Raw genomic sequence first — 22,920 nt, forward strand, 5'->3', positions numbered from 1 at the left:
TCTTTGTTTATCCAATCATACTTGATTCATAGCAATTCAGTCTATTTGATTAAAAATAGAAAACAGGTGCCAAACAATTATAAAAGATGTCAATGTTATTGATATCTTTGTTGCATAAATAAATCACTTTAAATAAAGTTATAGACTAAAACTTACTAGATTAAAAAGTATCCTAAAACCATTTATATATATATATATGAAAGAGAGAATTGTAAATGCATAATAGTCTATGTAAAAATTATTTGTTAGTAATTATTTGTTAGTAATTTTCTGTGGTAATAGTTGCATTCAGAATTATAACAAATTTATATAATATGATTTATGCAGTTATGCTGTATTATACAATTAGATTTTATTCATGCCTTTTCCTTTTCACGATTTTTTACAATCCAAGGATGCGTAAGAACGCCATCCATATTCAATCTTTTTTCAGGATCAATAACTATTAGCTGAAATATAATTTATTAAGAATAAGGTTCTAAAATAATATATATTATTGATTCTTATAAATTTTATTTACTACGAAACTTACCTTTGAAATTAAATCTCTCGCCCCTTCGCTAACAAAGCTTGGAAATGTGTATCGTAATTTTTTTATATTTACATAAGTTTCATCGTTAGTTGTTGCAAAGAAAGGAGGTTTACCAACCAAGCATTCATAACATAATACTCCAACACTCCAAAAGTCAACTGTGTGATTATGTGTTTTGCCAGATACCATTTCAGGTGGTAAATAATCTAAAGTGCCACATAAAGTGTTTCGTCGAGAAGAAGGAGCATGTACAGACCATCCAAAATCAGCTACTTTTAATTCACCATTCAACCCAAGGAGTATATTTTCTGGTTTAATATCACGGTGTATAACACCCTTACTATGACAATATTTTAATGCATCTGCTAATTGAGCTATATAAGTTGCTGTTCTAAAAGTATATATAAATTTGATTAATTTTGCTTCTACGAAATAACTTTTCAGTAAACACCTACCTTACTTCATCAAATCGTTTATTAGGTTGATTATTTAGTTGTTTATAAAGCTCTCCTTTTGGTGCATATTCTAATATTAAATAAATTCTTTTGTCATCATAGAAATATGCATACATCCTCAAAATATTTGGATGCCTGTGAAAAATGAAAGGTTTATATGTCAAATATAATTATTTTATGTAACCCTTATTTATATATATATATATATATATATATATATATATATATAGAGAGAGAGAGAGAGAGAGAGAGAGAGAGAGAGAGAGAGAGAGAGAGAGAGAGCTTTTAATATAATAGATAATAAATAAAAAGTAATACCTTAAATGGGTCTGGATTTCTATTTCTCTTATTACTTGATGTGTAATGTTTGCATCTGCTATTTGTGATCTAAAGAGCACCTTCATGGCTACTATAAATCTTGTCCTCTTTTCTCTGGCTAAATACACATTACCAAATTTACCTTTGCCCAAAGGTCGACCAATATCAAAATCTCCTAACACCCATTTCAAATCTGTTTGATTCTCCTTATTTGTAGCTGTATCTGAACTGGAGACTTTTTGAACATCTTTACATTTGTTATCCCTTACTTCTTCACTAGGTTCATTATTAGATTTTTGTTGATCTTGTGTAGAGTTGATTGATTTAGGTACTGTTGCTAACTTGGGCGGTGGCATTAATTCTTCAGATTTTTTCATATTTTTTTCTAGGTCTGTAGTTTTTGTTGAGTTAGTTTCACATGTTTCTGTCATTTTTTTCTTGTCATCATTTTTTATACTTTTTACAACATTATCTGTTGGAGCTTTAGAAATATGCAAATCCTTAAAATTGCTCACTTTCAATGCTTGCGTAGTTAACTGATGTGACTTATTTTCTACAGATTTTGTCACAATATCATTTTTTTCTAGGTCTGTAGTTTTTGTTGAGCTAGTTTCACATGTTTCTGTCATTTTTGTCTTGTCATCATTTTTTATATTTTTTACAACGTTATCTGTTGGAGCTTTAGAAATATGCAAACCCTTAAAACTGCTGAATTTCAATGCTTGTGTAGTTAACTGATGTGTCTTATTTTCTTTGTCCATTTTAAGTTTTCTGTCTAGTTTTCACAGTCGATATTTTTCGATCCCAAATCCCTGTAATAAAGATAAAGCAAAGAATATTTTTTGTTATGCTTCAATCTTCTTTTTATATGTACAACTCCAATAATATCATACATACACACGAGGCTTATATATATTTTAAATAATAGAATACTATACTTTTTCATATAAATAATTACCTAAGAATTCAATTTAAATAATTATCTAAGAATAAAAGTACACAATCCTTAGGAAGTATTCACTTTTAATGAAATGGCAGTGTTAAAAGTTGGACAGCTCTGCAACTTCCTCTCAAACTCAAACGGTTTTTCGAAATAAAATGCCTTTCATTGATTGGCCAATACGAAACGTCATATTTAACAACAAATATATAGATAGAGAACTCGAATAATTTTATATCGGTGCTGAAATGCATCGCGCTATATTCGACAAGGTAGTAACGACATGGCGCAACCAATTAGAATCGCGATATCATCTTTCTGTTTACGAACATTCCTTGCTTAAAGCTGCTCTGATTGGTCAATCCATAACTGTTAACCCCAAAGAGAGAGAGAGAGAGAGAGAGAGAGAAAGAGAGAGAGAGAGAACTCTTAAACCATTATAAATGCAAACATTAATTTATTAATTACATAATATTTATTTATTAATCTCTTAATATTTATTCAGGAACATACAATCCATTGTTTTGAGTGTAGGGAGAAACATCACATAATAATCTTTAATAAATTTATGTAACATCCACAATACACATAATTTATTTTTTAAATGAAAATTAGGAAAGAGAATTTACTGCCACAATAAGCTGAAAAAAAGACAAAATGTTAGAAAATATATTGTTTTTAAAAGAAAAATTCCTTGAAGAAAAAACGTTTTTGCAAAAAAATTCTATCGCAGTTACTTACTTCATAAGAGTTAATTCAGGCATGCCTGGGTCTGCACCTTTCTTGAATCCTAAAAATTAAATTTTTTACTTTTAATATCTTGTTATAAATTTGAGCTATATGATGTTATATAAAGTTTAAAATTCTAACCTAAGAAGAGGACGGCGGGAATAAAACCCCATTGAAACACAAATTTGCTCACATCCATAACAATGGCTATTCTCTGTTTCGTAGTCGGATTTAAACTCATTTTGACACTTCCTCGTTTCCTTAATATTGCAATTCGTATTTCGTGTATTCACGTTAAATAATTCTCGTAAAATTCGGATCTTGCAATATTAAGCAACAGATCAACGAGGTTACGAACGACTAAAGAAACTACGACGACCTCTCACATAGATTCATGAACTATTCGTATTTTTCATTCATCAAATAATACATACAGAGAATTGTATTATATTTGTTAATTAAAATGTTTGCTTGTATCGGGAAATTATATACAAATAAATTGTTTGAGAAGAATCAAAATAAAAGTTTCATTATATTGTTATAAAATGGGAAGTGACAAGATAAATTATCGTATTGATAATATATAATTAAGTAAATCTAATTTTGTATACAATTTACATCGATGTTAATGATCTATTATAATAAGTTCGTCAATGCCCCAATCCTCATAACTGTTATCAGGCAGGTAGCGACGTATGATTATGGGAATTTTTCTCTGCTTTAATTCCTTCATCGCAATTTGTAGCGGATCGGTTTCCCCTTCTAATTCTACCATTACAGGAGCACACATTGCTATTTGAAGTGCTCTTGTGCCTAAAACTCTTGCCCTTTCGTATCTAAAACATAAATTTTATACATCATTAAAGTAATTGACATTTTCATTCTGTGTGAATAGTATATTATAAATAGTAAACAATATACTTTGTCATATATCTTGTCGTTATCCTTTTTGACTTTTGAACGCCAGCAGTAGCTTCACTAGCATTCAACAATTCGACATTTTCACCCTCATCTTCCTGGGGCTCTAATTCGATATTGTCCTCGTCATCTACATCATCGAAATCATCCACGACCCTAGAAATAATAACAATATTAATTACATATAAACTATACTGAAAAATTATTAATCTTCAATCACTTGTCTTTAATTTATACAATTTACAAATTATGTACAAAAGGAATAGCACATAAGTTATTTAAAAAATTTGATTATTTAATTAATAATTTATAATTAATATTAATGAAATATAAAATAACCTAAACCTATGCATTCTTACATATGCTCTGACATGCATATACCACATTTTACATACATCAAAGAAACTGTGTCATACTTACTCGTCTCCGTCAAAATCATCAGCCATTATTTTGGTACAAGCTTTTTTTACAAGTATGTATTGTTATATATTGTGTAAATTTTTCGCGTGCACAAAATAAACTCCACGCTTGACAGAAAAGTCAATTTTTTTAATTTTTACCGATGACAAATATTTTTAGCTAAGGTAGTAATTGAGAAAAAGACAGAGAGTCAACCAATGAGAGAGAGGCTTCCTCTGGTGCAACCAATCACGAGCGTTTGTCAAAGTTCGCTGATGCCGGTGTTGAAAGCGTCTTTCCTTGCCGGATAGAGGTTATGTTCGTTGCGTGTATCGTAAAAGTTATAAGAATAAATGTTCATGTAGCCGTCAAATAGACATATACTCTCTTTCCTTGAGTTATTTTTGTAAGGAAGCCACTGGGTGAGTATTTGATCATTCATTGATGATACAATATTTAAAATATACTTTGCTAAAAATACTTGTAAATTAAGAGAAGAAATGATAGAAAAATTACACACAAAATATTACGAATATTGTAATTTGTGATATCGCATCTAACTTATAAATTCTTATTCTCTTGAAGAAATCCTACAATCTTTTAAGATGTCTGGAGGTATGCTTTATGGTGGAGATGAGATAGGAGCATTGGTCTTTGATTTGGGCCATCATTCGTTGAGAGTGGGCTATGCTCAGGAAGATACCCCAAAGGCAGAGATTCCAGCTGTTGTTGGTATAGGAGAGGATGCCAATGGTACGGCCACTAAAAATGAACCTATGGATATCGATGATAAGAAGCCTGATAGCAATATCACGCAAAGTGGGACAAAATATTACATTGATACCACGATTCTTCATGTTCCACGGAAAAATATGGAGATTGCAAATTATATGAAAGATGGCATGATTGAAGATTGGGATCATTTTGAAAAGGTAGGATATTAGTAATACTTAATGTAAAATTTAAGGGTTAGATGCATTATATAAATTTTGAATATTAAAAATATTCTTAACTGTATATATTTATATGTATGTATGTATCTCTTCTAGGTTTTAGATTATACATATTCAAAAATAATCCAATCCGATTCCGAATATCACCCTGTATTATTCTCTGAATCACCATGGAATGTGCGCAGCAAGAGAGAGAAGCTAACTGAACTAATGTTTGAAAAATACAATGTGCCAGCTTATTTTCTTGTGAAGAATGCAGTGTTAGCTGCATTTGCTAATGGCAGAGCAACTGGTATTGTTGTTGATAGCGGTGCTACACATACATCAGCAGTGCCTGTGCAAGATGGATTTGTATTGACACAAGCTATTGTTAAATCTCCTCTCGGCGGAGATTACATAAGTATGCAGTGCAGACAGTTCTTACAGGTACACAAATATGCATATTTAAATGCTTTTCAAATCTCATTCACTCTTACTTATCTCGATTAAATGCAGGACAATGATATTGATTTATCTCCCCCTTATATGGTGGGTAGCAAAGAAGTAGTCAAGGATCATGATAAACCAAGATGGGTTAAAAAGAAAGGTTTACCTGAAGTCACTAAGTCTTGGCATAATTACATGGTGAAGAAGGTAATTCAGGATTTCCAAGCGACAGTTCTCCAGATATCGGAAACAGCGTACGATGAGAAAATTGTTTCTACAATTCCTGCAGTACAATATGAATTCCCTACTGGATATCATCAGGTATATGTCTTGAATAATGTTTCTCTGATGACTATATATAAAATTGTCTGGTTAATGAAACATGAGGTAATTAAATTAAAATTTTGTAGGACTTTGGAACTGAAAGATTTCGAATACCAGAAGCGTTATTTGATCCTAGTATGGTACAGACGCGCCAAGGTATGGCCATTGGTAATGCCATGTTGGGAGTGGGGCACATCGTTACGACCAGCGTTGGCATGTGCGATGTTGATGTACGACCGGCGCTTTATGGGAGCGTTGTGGTAACCGGTGGCAACTCGTTTATTCAGGTACAATTTTAATAAATGGGATATTAGATATAAATAATGTTTGTTTTGTCTTTGCATATATTAATAGATTATTGTACATTCATATAGGGTTTTACAGAGCGCTTGAATAGAGATTTGTCCCTGAGAATACCTTCTAGCATGCGCCTCAAATTGATCAGTGCGAACGGTTGCGCGGAAAGAAGATTCGGAGCTTGGATAGGCGGTTCGATATTAGCTTCGATCGGTACTTTCCAACAAATGTGGATCTCCAATCAGGAATATGAAGAGAGCGGAAAGAGTCAAGTAGAAAGAAAATGTCCTTAAACCGAGATACTTCATTGTATGTTTACACCGAGTCGTATTAAAGCGTCAGATTTGTACAGAGAAACATTGCACAGAAAGTGAGTACAATTTTGGACACAAAAATCTACATTCTATGATATTGTGTGTGCATTGTTTGATTATGCATAAGAAATATGAAACTATAAATCATCTTTTTACATAAAATGACTTTTTATAACGTTATATTATGGTAACAGGTATACTTGTGATGTTATCAAATTATAATGTCTACTAGCACTTGATACGTATAGATAAGTATATTATAAATGATATAACACTATGTTTCGAATTTATATTGTAAGCATAATGAAATAGAAGAATCGCCATTATTATTTATTGCTGAAATGCCGTTTGCAAAAAAAATTATTTGTGCTCTATAAAACGACGAAATTTTGTAAATTGTAATAAGATTTTTTTATAAAACTTACCATATGGCAGAGGTCCTGTCTTAAAAATAAACTTGTTATCTGTAGTTCTTTCAATTTCATCACATTTACACGATATTCTGTTAGTCTCACTGCCAATAGTGTTATATGCATCATATTGAAATTGTGGACATTTGAACCCAATATAACAAATGCTATTATAAAGAAGGAAGTACAGAGGAGACATTCACTTGGAATGTACAACTTCCCTTCTATAGTATATACATGTATTTTGCATTGAAATAATAAATAGGTATAAGACGGAAGTACAAAGGAAAAGGAATTTGTCTCTTTTCAAATGCATTAATTAGTGATTGATCAAAGAAGTGGCATTATTCACTAAACTGCATAAATAAAGACATACTGAAGAGAAGAGGTCTTAAAGTAGAATTTGTCTTTATGTACCAACAATAATGAAAGATGTTGATCTAGCAAATTAGCTATTATTAGATGTGAAATATTAATGAACATAGGGTAGTTATAAAGCCTACGTTTCATGTCCTTTGCCTCTATGTAGATCTTTAATACAGTCACCTACTAATTGACTCACAGTACTAATCAGTAATGTCTGCTAATTATCTGAATAGAGTGAACTAAGCTAAAAAATATAGAGTGCAAACTATGAAAGGCCGATAATGTGTTTTTAAATATCAAAAAATGTATAATGTTTGTAGATCTCTCTAATATATTGTTTCTATCGGTATTAACTAGCGTAGATGTCTGATATATAAAGTTCGTGAATACAACTTCTTCCAAAATTTTATTTCTGATTATATAAATCATTTTAAATAAAATGGAGAGAGATATAAATAATTATGTATGTATTAATAAAAAAGTTTTAAAGTTTGTTGGCCTTTATCCAATAAGTATTGGGAGATATATCATGTGTTGTGTGTGTATGTTTGCCATTGTTATACCGCAAACAATGCAAATTTATCAAAATTGGAACGATTTGGCTATAGTATTGGAAACGAGGTATAGCATGATTCCCCATCATTGACAAAATTAAATTTTACACACATACACATTGCGATTTGATTATCATTTAAAGAGACAATTAAAATACTCTTATTTAAGTTATATCCATTTTTACAGTTCAGTACTGTTCACTATCTTACTTGCCATATTAAAATCGCTGGTTTGGATAAGCAACAGAAGAAAAATGGATTCTTTTATAGAATATATGCTAACAGATTATTGGGAAATAATGACGGCATATGTTTCGAAACATGAAAATGTATATGCAATGTAAATTTTTTTTTCAAATTACATATGCACATATGTGTACTTACATGTGATATAACACATGTATTATATTATTTATGCACGCATGTGTACTATGTTATTCATTCCTATTTATTATTTATAGATATGTGAGAAAAGGATTTTTATATACTAAAGGATATTTATTCTTAATTTGTAATTCTTTAGCATTTTTCTTTAGTCTACCTATAATTGAGATATTTGTTACCGCGATCAAAAATACCAACGATAATAATACTACCAAGCATTTTCCATTTATGGCTTTATATCCAGATAATTATTATAATTTTCCGATGTATGAGGTAAGAAATTAATTTTTTTCCAATTTGTCAAAACTAATTATAAAGATGTGATAATATTCTATGCATATTCTCTATTTACATAGATTATTTATCTCTTCCAAATGATAGCAACAAGCTTATGTGGCTTTGTTATTCTGGGAACTGATACTTTAATTGCAACAGCACTATTTCATACATGTGGTCAATTTAAAGTACTTCATGAAAAGATAGAAAATATTAACATTGAAATTGATTGCGTCAGTATTTCACAAGCCTTTCATATCATTGCATTATAAATAAACACCTTTATAACAGATATTGTGTAAGCATATTAAAAATGTTTTCTCTTATTCCTAGATACAACATGCATACATTGAAGAAAGTATTTTGCAAAAAATTAAATCACAAATAATAGCAATTATTAAACATCATCATATGGTTCTTTGGTAATAACTTTAAATGAAACAAATATATTGATATATATACATGATTAAAAAAAATAAAATATCACAATATTACATCTAGGTTTTGTGATTGTATGGAAACAATTTTTAGTCCAATGTTATTTCTACAAACATTAGCTAGTAGTCTCATAATCTGTCTAGTAGGTTTTCAAATTGCAACTGCAGATATAACAGCAAGTACAATCTCTAAATCTGTTAAATACATCTCATATTTAATCATGGCACTTTTTCAATTACTCCTTTTTTGTATTCCCGGTGATGCTTTGATATACGAGGTATGTTGATAAATAAAAGTGAAGTAAAATTATAGTATCTTATAAAAATTATATATATATATTTTTTTTATATCACAGAGTTCTATGATTAGTAAAACTATGTATAGTATTTTTTGGTATGAATTACCAATTTCATTTAAAACTGAGATATGTTTACTTATGTTGCGTAGTCAAAAATCTAATAAGATCACCGCAGGAAAAATTTATGTCATGAATTTGGAGAATTTTAACGCGGTAAGAAGAAATTATCACATTATATATTAAAAAATGTATGAGAATTGTAAGATTCTTATACAATAAACAAAAAAATATTTTATTTCTCTGATTTACAGGTGTTGAGCACTGCTGTCTCATATTTTATGCTACTTCGAAGTTTTAATTCAGATGAAACTAAGGTCTAATTATAATTGAATAAAATTGCATGTAGATTGTATATATTGAGAATTATATTTAGAAACGATAGTGATAATAATAATTCAAAATTACAAATATATAAAAATTGACAATATAGCATAATTAGTAAAATACTGTACATTACTTTACTATACATTATTCTATCCTATTTATATAAAATATGCTGTAAGTATTCCTATTCCACTTGTTATAAATACGCACCCCAGCCAAAATACATTTGGCACATATTATCTATATTTGTTGCTTCTAAAATCAAATGATTAGTTTGTCCTTCGACACTAAGATGTAATGCAATATTTTCTGCCTTTCTTCCAGAATAACGTATCAAGCCTTTTAATCGTTGTTCAATGTTCTTTATATGTTCTACAGCCTAAAACAAAATAAAATAAAAAAAGAAATGTATGGTTCTTGTTCCTTTTTGCACAATTGATTAATATCAGAGAAGAGTATTTCGTTATACTTTTTCATTTGTTTTTTCAGCTGCATCACCAGGTTGATTCTTATTCCAACTGACAAGAGGATCATAGACGAAAGGTGTGAGTACACTCAGTAATGTGCTCGATTCCTGTCGAAGTACTCGCATGGTTATTTGACAAGCGCGTCTGAATGGGCCTTCAATTTTAAGAGGACCCATAGCGTTTACCATATTATGTGTCAAACGAAATGGTACGCGTTCAGGCCAGTCGAAAAGTTCCCCCTAAGAATATATATTATAACATGTGGTATTTGATAGGACAAGATGTAACAATTATATGTTTAAACATATACTATAATAATAAAAATATAGTATACGAGAGATTTATAATTATAAGTTGATTTGTTTCGAACTTCCACATGTAAGAACTTACCCTGTTGAACAAGCAATTGAAATCAACATGTACGCAATCTCCGCATTTGGAATCGAACAATATATTCTCTCCGTGACGATCTCCAAGTCCAAGTATGTATCCTACCATAGACATAACAGCGGTTGTCCTAATATATGCCGTACGAGCCTCGTACCTATTTCAAAAGTTGTAATAATTAATGTCTACGTATGTAAAAAAAAAATCACAAGAGCAAAATATATTGTAGAATATATTTTACTGACATACCATCCATATGGATCGGGAAATATGATGCGAAACCAATCGGCAAATACAGGAGGATGCCGCGGCAATAGTTTCTCCAGGAACATTTTCTTTTTCTTTTCCAACGGATCCTTAAATCCTAGTAAAACAGATTTAGACATGAGATAAGATAATATTGTTTTTTCAATTAAATTTTTAAATACTTTTAGTAATCATTATCATGACTTACCACATAACATCGTTTTAAGTTCCCTATTTGTACATGTGATGCCTTTCTCTCTATACAAATTCAAAATAGTAGGTCGAAAACCAACTAAATTTGGTACCCATTCTATTAAACCACATTCTTCGTTTAACGGTACTACGCTCTATAAAACGAATATATAATTAACAATATATTGAAATTGAATCTGAATCGAACACGTATGAAAGGCAATTCTTACATATGTTCGTATATAGAGTCTTCTTTGTCGTGACTCTCGATCATTTTGAAGATACTTATTCACAATAGCATTGAATTCCATCAATCTGAAATCTTTGCGTAAATCGTCTTTTGGTTTGCACATGAATAGATATTCTTTACCATCTGATCCTCTCAATGTAATTCGTCGTGGTCGTTGAAGTGACGGCATTATTACCACGTTTTCTTCTATTTTCATGATATGCACCCACTTCCTGCACATATTATAAAAGAGATAACGTGAAATATAGTGCATTGCAATAAAAGTAATATTTTCATAATTGATACATACAATAGGAATGGATTATGATTTTCCATTGAAGCATTCTTGGATGGAAGATGTAGTTGCCTGAATTTTGTTGTTGGCATCATGATTGGGCTGAAATCTTTACTCGCAAGTAATCTTGGCAAATTTTTTGACAAGTGATTCACCGTGGTATTTAATGTCCCCTGTAAAATAAAAAGTATGTTATTATATGTTATAGACATTATATTAATTCTTGACGTATCCAGTATATACTGTGTTTCATTACTGATTCGAATTCAACACATATTATGATTGAGTAATAAAACTTACATCTGCTATTGTTTTATTAGATAATTCGATCAATCTTTCCCAAAGTCTGTGAAAGTCTCTGATAAGTTTAGACATTACTGATGTTTTCAATTCTGCATGATTTAAAATTTCCTGACACCGTTTCTGTCGTGCCGGATAGGAAGACTATAAAATTAACGAAAGAATAAATTCCATATATTTCTATCTTAAAAAATAATGTCTTTGTGTAATATTAATATTAATAAAATATACGTTAAAAACTGATGCCATCATCCATAAGCAATGCTGAGGATATGCAGAAATTAATTTCACCAAAATTGTACAAAGAGTATTTTGCACTTGTAGACATGGATGACAAATTCGCGATACAAGCTGGCTGAATGCCGTCAGCCACATGAACGTCGGTAATCTAGAATGATAAACCTCTGCAATGTGAAAATTGATTATTATCATCATCAATTTATTATTTAAATCGATTTATTATTAATTCATGAATAAGTACCCATAATTTGAGTCATCTTTACTAGACGATCTTGACGAAGTCTAACAATATCTTGTGGATCGGAAGTAATCGTAACACGAGAAGCATGATCCAACCAGATGGTCAACATCTTAGGCATTGAATGATGGATGTACTTGCAACCATATTGAAGCGATTTGCCATAAAAGTTCATCATGTGCACTTGCAGATCTCTGTTAATGATAAATATATAATTTCAATTATAATTCTAATGTCCATCCCATATCATGATCAAAATTAAGTTATATTGAAGCAAACTTACTGTCTGTTTTTATCTTTGTCATCTTCAGACATTCTCTCAACGATAGTGTCATAATATTGAGCGCATAATACCCAACTTTTTTCCCATCCTCTCCATACTTCTATCGCTTCTTTATAATTCATGATACAACCGTCTGTATCAACATTGAGAGTTTCATCGTTATATTTTGCAAAAAGAAGCTTTGCCTATAAAACACAAATGTAAATATAAAACAATTCTAAATATTATGCATTTTTTGATAATTAATACATTTTATTTTTTAGCATTACAAACCTTTGCATATTGTTTTCTTTCTTCATTACAATCTCCTGAAGATAACTGCTTGTAATATTGTACTGGTTTGAACCAATTTAAGAAACTACGATTTAAAGTAATGAAAGCATCTTCTTGACAACCCTTTTGCCAATATAATTGAGCTTGTTCTATATACAATGGTTGTGGTGGACATGAATCACTAGCTGATAAAATATGCATATACGCTTGTTGGTGTAAGCCAGCCCTAATATGAAACGATTTAATACAATTAGTATATTATAAATATTTAATACCAAAAATATATTTAAAGTCGAAGAGTTTCATATATAAAATATACATAATATATCATATATATGTACATATATACGTGCACATGCATGCACGCACGCATCCACAGACACAATACACACACACACACACACACACACACACACACACACACACACACACAAAATACATACTTTCTGGCAATTTTGGCGCTTTTCAACCAAATTTTACCAATTTCTTGCTTAAGCATCGAATTCTCTGTATTGTGGATTTTTTGTTGTAACTGCACAGCTAAATCCAAAGTAGCTCTACGCATACTCAGAACAAACTCTAAACCACGAGATGCCCTCAATAATTGTCCGCGTTTTTCCCATTCTTCCAGCATTATTGGAAAACCTTCTGCATTGTTTAACATCATTGAAACTGCTTTATCAAATTCGTTCAATATATGTAATCTGAAAATGACAAATACATTTTGAAAAATTACAATGCATATATGTTTGTGTGTATATATATAAATAAATGAAAGAAAGAAATATATATAAATATAAAAAGAAAAAGAATATATAAATTATTAAAATTTACTTCATGATATATGAATAACTCTGTTGATAAACTCCGGGTCGGGAAGCATCTTCCAATAACGATACTAAATTCTTCTTTAATGATAATAAATCTGGTTTGGTTCCTTTTATAAGATCATCTAGTAGTACATGTTTTATATTGTTTTGCGAAGTTTCCTCAAATCGGGAGAAATGACCAAGCCTCCAAAAAAGTTCATGTTCGGTTATAAGAGGCTCCAGTTCTGGTCTGTTGTAAGATAATTAAGAAAATATTTGAATTCACTAATAATTAACTAACACTAATAATTAACTGTACATTTAGTCTTATTATAATTTTATTACCTGTTACTTAATAGACCCTCAGATATGTGTTTGGCAGTAAACGGATGATCTAAATCAAGATAACATTGAATCATACCTTGCAAGTATGTATGTTTCAAGTCTTTTTTCTGTGCGAGCCTTTCGTAACATGTAGCTGCATCCTAAGCAAATTGAGTATTATTAAATACATATTTAAGATGTAATCTAATAAAGTAAAATCAGTAGTGTTTCTTCAAACATACTGCATTTACTTAAATTTTTTAAGCTTACCTGAAGTTGTCCATTAACTTCGTGAGCTAAAACCAGTTGTTGCAATGTAGGAGATTGATCCTGAGTTGCTAGAATACCGGATACTCCGTCGGGATCATCAAGTTGTGCATAAATTTTCTGTAATAAGGCATCTCGTTGAACGAAAGAATATGCTCATGGAATAGAGAAATCATCAAATTACACAAAATATTACATACAGCGAGTAAACCACCTTCTGTGACTTCTGATAAACCTTTATTAGAAAAAGTCATATGTTGCTCTAAATACATTAGTGCCCGATGATATTCCCGTGATTCGTAACAACCTTTCGCCACAACCAGACTGTCCAATCCATCACAAAACTCTAAAAAATATTAATAAAACAATTAATCATATTACAATTGACTTATATAGAAATTAAAAAGAATAAATAACATATATACTGTTAATTACGCACTTTTTATTGCTTTATATCTGCCATCCTGCAGTGATCTTCGTTCTCTAAGCCATCTTTGTAAATGATCTAATATACAAAAAACTACCTGTTCCAATCATATAATAATATTAAACGATAGTATCACGTTAATGTAATTAAAGTTGTAAAAAAAAACTTGTGCTAACCCGTGAGCAGCGTGTACGTCTAGTTTCCTCCGAGATTCTTTTGTCATCAGCCTTTACAGTCTGTCCATACCGAAGTGGTAGATGACGCATAAGTTCAGAATCTAATATAGGTTTCTCTCCAACGTTAATCACAGCCAACATTTCTTGTTTAAGCTTAACATGTATCTCTTCTCCATTATTTGCAATTATATATGCTAGTAAAAGAAGATATACACATATATTAAATGCATGTACTAAAATCATTGGTTTTGAATTTGTGCTTGAACTTACATATGACATATGGTAGACAAAATATCAATGTTTTTATATCTCGTTTGAATGCCAATTTGCACGTTTGTAGTATATTATTGAGCATTGTATCATGTACAGCACTCGTTATACTGCAAAGCCAATTATAAGCCCAGCTTTCGACTGAAGAACCTGCTTCAGAACTGAAAGGATTTACATTAGCAATCGTGGTGAATTAGTAGCACAAACAATACGAATACAAAAAATTGAAAATATAATATGCACACTCAGACTAATCTCTTTTATAAAACATACCCATAAATAGGATGCGGTAATTCATTATCATCACTAACAGTCGCTATCTTGTAATGCGATGTCAAAAAAGGGGTAATAATTTGTTGTGTTGTGAATGGCAAATTATTCCATAATGCATTATTTCGACCTTGTGGAGAAATATTGTACGCTCTTAATATTTCCTGGAGATATCGATCATATTTAAATAAAGTTTTTAATAAATTTATCATAAATGTATATGTATGTGTAAAAAATGTGTGCACGGAATTACATACTTGTATAGCAAGCGAAAAACAATCCATACTTTGACTATTTTTTTGTATTTGAAAAGCTCGTACAAGTTCAATAAGTATCACACAGGCAAATTCTTCATTCATGTCCGATATAAATTTACTGTCCTCTGTAATACAACAAAATCTTTAGAATAAATTTGAAAAAAATTTACAAAGAATAAGAATGATAGCATTTGAAAAGAAAGCAAAATTAAATACCTCTGGAAATAATTCTTCGCGGAAGAAGACTCGGTTCAATCGCTCCCAATTCTCCAAGGCACTCTCCATAACATAAACGAATAGATTCGTCTTTGTCTTGACATCCAATTAACAGAGTATCTAACAGCTTTAAAGTAATATGCAAATGTTGTAATAATGTATACGTGTAATACATATATATAATAATGATAAACATACTTCAACTATTAGTGGATGAACATCAGTGTCGCTTAATATCATTTTGTTAAGCTCGCTGCGATGCTCTTCTAAAAACGTTTGTAAATGTTTCAGAGCTCTAATTCGTACTTCATCAGTTTCATGTGTAATTCGTTTCAACCATAACTCTAAATTGGCATTAAACCCCTCGGGTCTAAAATTAAAGATTTTTATAAAATCTCGTTAAAAATGTAAATTATAAATTTATATTGTTAAAATTACTTTGCTTGTAGAATATGTGCCTTGACTATATTAGATATATTAGTGGAAACAGCCATGTCGTCTATAAAAAATAGTTCTGAAATATGACTGTTGTGTTCTTCATTATTTTGAACAATCAGAAACTCTAACATACTGTTGACTTTTTCTGGAAATATTTTCTGCAACGACATTAATGATACGCATATTGTTGGGAACAATGGTCCTAAGTCTTCAATAGCTATACTGAAAATGGTTTTTATGAGAATTACTATTTAGGAACATAACTATCATATTATATAGTGTATTAACTTGATATTTCTTTAATATACTTGTGAATAAACGCGTCCCATGCATCGCAGACTAAGCGTGGAAAACCAGGTCTTTTAAATCCAAGTGAAGTTCTTAATGTGGCTAAAATTTTGTATCTAAGTGGAGTCAAGTAAGTAGCACCCATGTATCGAATTAAAACGGCTAATGAAGCAAGTGCAGATTGCTGTGTATATTCATCTGACTTGAGACCGAGTTTTATATCAAAGTTCACCAGTATGCCATGTAATCGTAGATTCAAATAAGATGCCTGTTTATATCATAATACATTTTTGACATGTTTTATGTTAAAGAGTTAATCGTAATATAATTATGAAACAAATACTCACAACTTGTTCTTGTGTATTAAAATTTCCTCTCTGATTACTATCATATTCTGAAATAATTTCTAAAAAGCCTATTATTCCTTTGGGGGATTCATGAAAATGTATCATAAGTTCCTCAAAAATTCCCTGTAAAATGATGTGTATATATATATATATATATATATATATATATATATATATACACGATATATAAGCATTTAGCAATTTTTCATATTGTATAATAAAAATTAACATTGAATAATAAGAGTTGATCTTTACCATAAATGATTGCTTTGTAAGAAGTTCAAGATTAGTTTTTGTTATATTCATTACTAGTCTCAAACATTCTGTTATTCGTAGAGGTATATTTAAAAACGCATAACTATAAATGTACTGAAAAGAAGGAAAAAAAAATATAGATTAAATATTACATATTATTATATATTTATCCAATTAAATTATATATTTTTACATACCGGAAAATATTCTTTAAGCATTTGCTTTATATCCATATTTATCAATTCGGCTATATCATCTAAAAGTGCATTTGCTTTTGGAACTTCAACGATAAGAGCAATTAAAAAGCAGATTGCATAGTGACCGTCCTTGCGCAGCAATTGACGTGATCCTTCATAGCCAATACATTTAGCGACGCGATGTACCGTAGTTGCCATATTATATGAGTAATATATATAATTATTAACTGCACTTTTCATTATAAGCTGCAACAAGATAAATTGCAGAAAATTCAAAAAGAAATAATGTTATTTATAAAAAAATAGTTACCTCTAAAAAATCCTTTCGATATCGAATGTACAAAGTCTTTGGAGAAACATTTAGAAAGTTAGCAATATCCTGATATGTGATTGTAGCAGATGCTACAGCTGTAGGCAATGAATTTGGATGTAATATTGTGATTAAAAATACATCTAGAATTCTTCTTTCCGTCAAATGTAATGAAACACTGAAATTTTGTCATCATATTAATAGAAAGGCAATTGAACATTTATGCAAATTTTACTATAAAATGTGTATATGTAATAATTTTTCTTTTTATATATATATATATATAATTACCATACAAAATTCTTCGCAGTGTCGAGTAACGTATCGTGTAAAGAATGATTGGAGGTATTCAATGCTGTCATAAGTGTGTCAGTTATAACATTAATTACTAAATCGACATATTTGTCCAAATAATCTGGTACAGTATCTGGCAAACATTCATTGTTACGTTTCACTATAGAGATTTTATTACTCAATAATCGCCCAATTACTGATGCAATATTTGATCGAATCTCAACATTATCGTCATGTATATAAGAGAGCCATTTCTTTGTTACTTCATTTGAGTTAAATAGTTCTATATGATTCGAAAGAGAAAGAATATGTTTAGAAATATGCAAACGTATAGAAACGTTAGTCGAAGAGAGTATATCAAAGTATGTATTAAAAATATGATTATAGGTTCTTGGCAGATAGTTCATATTAGATTCGATATTTTCTTTTACATTCTCTGTACAGCATTGACAATATACTGTCCATTTTCTGTTGTTTGATAATTCGCTAAAAATAAATGTGAGTTTATTATATATATTGCACAAATGTTTCACAAATATAAAAATATATTAATATAATACCTAATAATTCTTCCCTTTCCTGATGAAATACAAGCCACTTGACCTAAAACATTTGCAAAAGCTTCTTGTATTTCTACTTTCGTCGAAGATAAGGCAGTATTTAGGACATACTGGCAAAGATCTTCCAATTTTATGTCTGCATCATTCAGTAATAATACACTGTTCCTAGATTACAATATAATTTTTGTAATTAAGAGGTACATATATATACATATAAAAATGTGACAAAGTGTATAAAAGTACTTACAACACTGCTGTAACAGCTATTTGTGTCTCACCATTTAATATACATACACGTAATAATTTTAATCTTTCTTTCCCATTGCCATGTATACATAAAGTTTCAAGACACTCTGACATTGTTTCAACGTCAAGAGATTTTGCTCTTTGCACCATTTTTTGACTAATGTCCATAGATCCTTTGAAAGTTTGAGTAAATGGCAATGCTAATATTGATTGCAATAAAACTTTATTCGACTCATCATGAGCCATTAAATTTATTAAAATTTGAAAGCTAATCTGCTCATTTTGACATTTTTCAGAATTTAAGTTTTGGATAAGTATTTTTAATATAATGTTCAAGTCATTTTCATATAATTTTACTTCAAATTTCTGTTCTTCCAGCCACAATTGTAATAAAGAGGAAGCCTTGATAATGTATAGTACTTCTGTAAATTTCTCAGCCTGTACAAAATTTATCAATTCTTTTCTTAATAATTTCCATTTTTCACTTATTTCTGTTACAAGAACAGCTTTGTTTGGTACAGCAGCTCGTCTAATATCGATAAAAACGAATCGCATAAAAATGTCGATAATAGCCTAAAATAGATACAAATTATTTTAAAACAGAGAAAATAAATGTATTATATGTATAAATATATTGATGATTATACAGACTGAGCAATGTACGAAATAAGTCAATAACTTTGTAGCTTGTAAAACGGTACAGGGCTTTTGTTCTTCAATTAAATATTGTTTAATCTTACAGCAGGCTGCTTCCATCAATTTTTTTATTGCCTCAGTTTTTTCACTGTATGCTGAAAAATAATAGTTATGATACAATATATATATAAAAGTTTATAATATATTTAAATATATATATATATAAATTTAAATAAAGTAGAAGAATATACTCACTAACAAATTCAGAAGCTATAAAATCAATAAGTTGAAAACATAATTCCATAACATTAAATGAAACAGGTAATAATTGTATCAAATCTGTCCATGCTTCTGCCAACTGGGACAAGTGTAATGGCAATTGATTTGAATTAATCCAAGTTGGAAGACTTTTTACTATTTCTAAGCCATATGTAACTTTAGCCATAAGTTCCTATAAAAAACCCAAATATAATTTTAACAACATACAATACAAATTATTAAATTATAAAAATTATTTACTCACCCAATCATGAACAGTACAATTCTTCATTATTTCTATACACAACCGTAAAGCTTCCACTTGCAAATCTGGAGAAGATTTAACAATTATTGTTGTAGCTCTGTCCCATAGTTTTACTTGATCCCAAACTGACACACCAGTCTTCATAATTATCTATCGATACAAATATCATTTTTATATCGTATTCGAAGCAATGTGTTTCATTAGAGAAATGTTTGATTAGAAAACTGGGGAATAAAAAATATAAAACCTTTAATAAAGATGTATATACTGATGGCACATTTGACAATTTAATCTTTGCAGGAAATGGCGTCAAGTCTAAATCCTGTATAATATTTCTTTCTGTATAAAACTTTGAAAGAGTTATTTCTTCCGTTTCTTTGCCACTTAGATAAAACTCTGATATCTCTGTAAAAAAAAGCATGTTTAATTATTAATAAATATATTTATACTATCAATGTATAATTATATCTTTATTATATATTAAATTTTCTCTTATTCTATTTAAGTCTACTATTACATACCATCAAAAATATTTAAATATTCTGAACTAATGATTTGAAACATTGTGCTGTGATGCCTGGATAATAGTCTGAGCATACAAGCTTGTACTTCAATGCTATTTGAAAGCACCACATTGCTTGATGGCATAGATGTCAAGTAAAACATTGTACCAAATAACCAGGTTGTAAATGCTAAAATATATAATTGCCAGCACATTATGGAATATAATTTTTGACATATCATATATTGCGCAGATACAAATATTACCTGTATATTGTTGTAGAGTCTCATTTGTTGTACTATTATTGAATGGTGGAATTAATATAGGTATTAAGGTAGAGGATCTTTTCAATAAAGATTCCAAAAGAGAACAGAGCATCTGTTCTGTTGTAGGATTTTCCAGATTTTCAGAAAAGATTGCTATTATTGGACGATTAATAAATTGTCGTAACGATTCCACCGCTATCCTATAATGAAAAATATTCATCATCAAAATATATATCACATTATATATTTTATTATTTTGTAAGGAGTGTACAAAATCTTTTTGATTCAAAATTGTCAATATGATATATGAAATATTCTACTGTTACGATAATGTTAGCATATTTTTTGACAAGTATAAATCTTTTCTCATTATGTATAATTATTTATATTATTATTTAGATGCTGTTATGCTTCATATTTCAATTGTACATAGAATGTTCCAATAATTTTCTTCAAAATTCACTTCGCAATTAAATGTACAATTATCAATATTTTATAAATCGAAATATTTACGTATTATCTGGGGAACTCGCCAAATCGCTATCATTCACTTCCATTATTGCAATATATAAATTATCGTAAATAGTTCAGTTTTTCTTTTATTGGCAAAGGGCAGACTGCTTATTTGGTTCTGCTCATGCTAGATTATCTTCGGTTGATTTCGTTTTCACTATCTTGAGGAGTCGGATTTTCACTACGGAAAACGACGGGGTTTAATAACTTCTTCTATATCACTAATTGTGATGGTGATGATGGTATAGTCTTGAAGTGATCCTTATCGTAAATAAACAAAACGTAATTCTCCCTCAACGTTGTGGTTATAAAAGCCCGCGTATCAAAGATTTGTCCTTTGAAGCAGAATTAAAGTGCGTTCGAAAATTTTACTCATAGAATAAGGTAGTTTTTAATCGACCAATCAGGACAAAGAACTTTTTGTTCTCATTGGTCAATCAAACTACTTTACCCCACGTGTAGGATTTCCGAACACATTCCCAGAACAGTTACAAATTCGAAATAAAACGAGACAGAAATATATTTAGAATTGGAGAAAGAGAGAGAGAAAACACAAAAGTGCAAGTTCATCTACAATAAAGTACAGATAAAACGAAGACGATTCGCGACACACATTCACACCAGTGTCGCCAATTTCAGATCGCGCAACACGGAGCGATGTGCGCGGCGCGTTCGACTTTCGACTTTAAATCGATTTAGCCTTCAAGTGGCGCTCAGGAATTCGGTGCGCGGAGTGGGGAGTGGGGAGCGGTGGGGGGTGCGCGCTAGTGCGCCGCGCACCCCCCACTACCTCTTCCCCACTCCGCGCACCGAATTCCGACGCCGCGTGACCGCGTGACGCAGCGACCGTCGCGATCTGAAATTGGCGACAAATGGCAACACTGATTCATACATGCGCCGGCGCCGAAACAATCAGCTGTTCTCGCCTAGTCACGAGCAATTACGACTCCTTTTTCCTTTTGTGTGCGACGCGTATCTCGCCGAACTCGTAATGTCGTTTTTTCGCGTGAAAATTTGCACGCACGTCGCTCAAGATCCGCGTAAACGTAACGCGTTTTCGATTCGTTGAGTCTTTCGTTCGCGCCCATTGGATGGGCGAATCGCGATCCTGTCGGACATCAGAAATTTTTCGCTAATACACCACGTCAGTTTTTCGCGGTAACGGTGGTGGTGGTGATGGTGGTAGTAGTGGTGGTGGTTGGTAGCGGAGGTGGTGTCATTTCGTTGATGGTGCTAAAAGCATCGGCGATAATACGTACCGTACCGTTTTCGCGCGTTTAATAACGAAGACGAGTGTAAAAAGAAAATTGCTCCTAATGCGGTGGACAATAACATCGGTGTTGCGTAAAAGGAGAGGATGAGATCCCACGTGTTGTACGTCTACTGGGCGCTGCTCCTAATATCGATAGTGTCCAGGTGAGTGCACATCAGTATCGGAGAATCATTCGAATATGATTAGTTTCGTAGAATTGAATTTCGAATACGTGGGGAGTAATAAATCCTGTTTGAGTTGCGATAAATTCTAGTCTATGATCGCAATTGAAATGCAAGAATAATTTCTTCCGTAATTTCCGCAGTAGGATATAGAGTGCAAATTTCAAATTCTTAGACTTACTAAATTATTCGTTAAGATTTCATTTTTTTGAACCTTTCGATAAGAAATC

General features: G+C 30.8%; 7 protein-coding genes across 8 annotated transcripts in view; 3 read left to right on the plus strand and 4 right to left on the minus strand.

Annotated features, from left to right (window-relative positions):
* Positions 1-8: 8 nt before the first annotated feature.
* LOC145933396 (aurora kinase C) lies at positions 9-2,387 on the minus strand. Its single transcript, XM_083033062.1, has 5 exons — positions 2,264-2,387; positions 1,306-2,117; positions 988-1,122; positions 533-923; positions 9-449 (listed from the first exon to the last, which is right to left on the minus strand). The coding sequence occupies exons 2-5, from the start codon at positions 2,064-2,066 to the stop codon at positions 357-359; spliced, it is 1,380 nt and encodes a 459-aa protein (XP_082889188.1). The 5' UTR covers positions 2,067-2,117; positions 2,264-2,387; the 3' UTR covers positions 9-356.
* Positions 2,388-2,796: 409 nt separating this feature from the next.
* On the minus strand, positions 2,797-3,349 carry Tom7 (translocase of outer membrane 7). Its single transcript, XM_083034783.1, has 3 exons — positions 3,116-3,349; positions 2,987-3,035; positions 2,797-2,886 (listed from the first exon to the last, which is right to left on the minus strand). The coding sequence occupies exons 1-3, from the start codon at positions 3,213-3,215 to the stop codon at positions 2,871-2,873; spliced, it is 165 nt and encodes a 54-aa protein (XP_082890909.1). The 5' UTR covers positions 3,216-3,349; the 3' UTR covers positions 2,797-2,870.
* Positions 3,350-3,487: 138 nt separating this feature from the next.
* Positions 3,488-4,471, minus strand: Rpii18 (RNA polymerase II subunit RpII18). The gene is made up of 3 exons (XM_083034782.1): positions 4,313-4,471; positions 3,896-4,048; positions 3,488-3,810 (listed from the first exon to the last, which is right to left on the minus strand). Exons 1-3 carry the CDS (start codon positions 4,336-4,338, stop codon positions 3,600-3,602), a joined length of 390 nt encoding a protein of 129 aa, XP_082890908.1. The 5' UTR covers positions 4,339-4,471; the 3' UTR covers positions 3,488-3,599.
* An 80-nt stretch (positions 4,472-4,551) lies between these two features.
* Positions 4,552-6,860, plus strand: Bap55 (Brahma associated protein 55kD). The gene is made up of 6 exons (XM_083034779.1): positions 4,552-4,713; positions 4,877-5,223; positions 5,341-5,670; positions 5,740-5,991; positions 6,081-6,281; positions 6,369-6,860. The coding sequence occupies exons 2-6, from the start codon at positions 4,897-4,899 to the stop codon at positions 6,582-6,584; spliced, it is 1,326 nt and encodes a 441-aa protein (XP_082890905.1). The 5' UTR covers positions 4,552-4,713; positions 4,877-4,896; the 3' UTR covers positions 6,585-6,860.
* Positions 6,861-7,764: 904 nt separating this feature from the next.
* Positions 7,765-9,771, plus strand: LOC145934399 (odorant receptor 13a-like). The gene is made up of 8 exons (XM_083034781.1): positions 7,765-8,002; positions 8,123-8,275; positions 8,397-8,592; positions 8,676-8,828; positions 8,929-9,017; positions 9,097-9,310; positions 9,389-9,544; positions 9,643-9,771. The coding sequence occupies exons 1-8, from the start codon at positions 7,821-7,823 to the stop codon at positions 9,709-9,711; spliced, it is 1,212 nt and encodes a 403-aa protein (XP_082890907.1). The 5' UTR covers positions 7,765-7,820; the 3' UTR covers positions 9,712-9,771.
* LOC145934395 (serine/threonine-protein kinase ATR) lies at positions 9,527-21,931 on the minus strand. Of its 2 annotated transcripts, XM_083034774.1 has the most exons (41): positions 21,841-21,931; positions 21,257-21,517; positions 20,744-20,943; positions 20,497-20,667; positions 20,223-20,380; positions 19,976-20,125; positions 19,708-19,903; positions 19,468-19,607; positions 18,818-19,389; positions 18,571-18,735; positions 18,008-18,496; positions 17,717-17,894; positions 17,407-17,652; positions 17,210-17,323; positions 16,955-17,077; positions 16,628-16,875; positions 16,320-16,541; positions 16,080-16,251; positions 15,882-16,008; positions 15,666-15,790; positions 15,412-15,572; positions 15,139-15,299; positions 14,869-15,062; positions 14,705-14,789; positions 14,466-14,611; positions 14,269-14,385; positions 14,020-14,159; positions 13,700-13,924; positions 13,309-13,569; positions 12,866-13,091; positions 12,593-12,777; positions 12,313-12,503; positions 12,063-12,235; positions 11,832-11,975; positions 11,547-11,704; positions 11,238-11,469; positions 11,024-11,162; positions 10,819-10,933; positions 10,573-10,726; positions 10,185-10,421; positions 9,527-10,094 (listed from the first exon to the last, which is right to left on the minus strand). In XM_083034774.1, the coding sequence occupies exons 2-41, from the start codon at positions 21,298-21,300 to the stop codon at positions 9,912-9,914; spliced, it is 7,467 nt and encodes a 2,488-aa protein (XP_082890900.1). In that variant the 5' UTR covers positions 21,301-21,517; positions 21,841-21,931; the 3' UTR covers positions 9,527-9,911. The 2 variants fall into 2 exon arrangements, with proteins under 2 accessions (XP_082890900.1, XP_082890899.1); XM_083034773.1 differs by lacking the exon at positions 21,841-21,931 and having other exon boundaries at positions 21,257-21,672.
* Positions 21,932-22,163: 232 nt separating this feature from the next.
* Positions 22,164-22,920, plus strand: part of LOC145934396 (SUN domain-containing ossification factor) — a 39,839-nt gene continuing 39,082 nt past the window's right edge. Inside the window, exon 1 of the mRNA XM_083034775.1 lies at positions 22,164-22,672. Coding sequence (XP_082890901.1) covers positions 22,614-22,672 — 59 coding nt within the window. The 5' untranslated portion in view covers positions 22,164-22,613. The remainder of the gene's footprint in view (positions 22,673-22,920) is intronic.

Source organism: Prenolepis imparis, unplaced genomic scaffold (genome assembly GCF_030444845.1).
Source record: "Prenolepis imparis isolate NDT839.2.m4 unplaced genomic scaffold, iyPreImpa1.0 SCAF_3, whole genome shotgun sequence".
In the NCBI taxonomy this organism is placed as follows: Eukaryota; Metazoa; Arthropoda; class Insecta; order Hymenoptera; family Formicidae; genus Prenolepis; species Prenolepis imparis.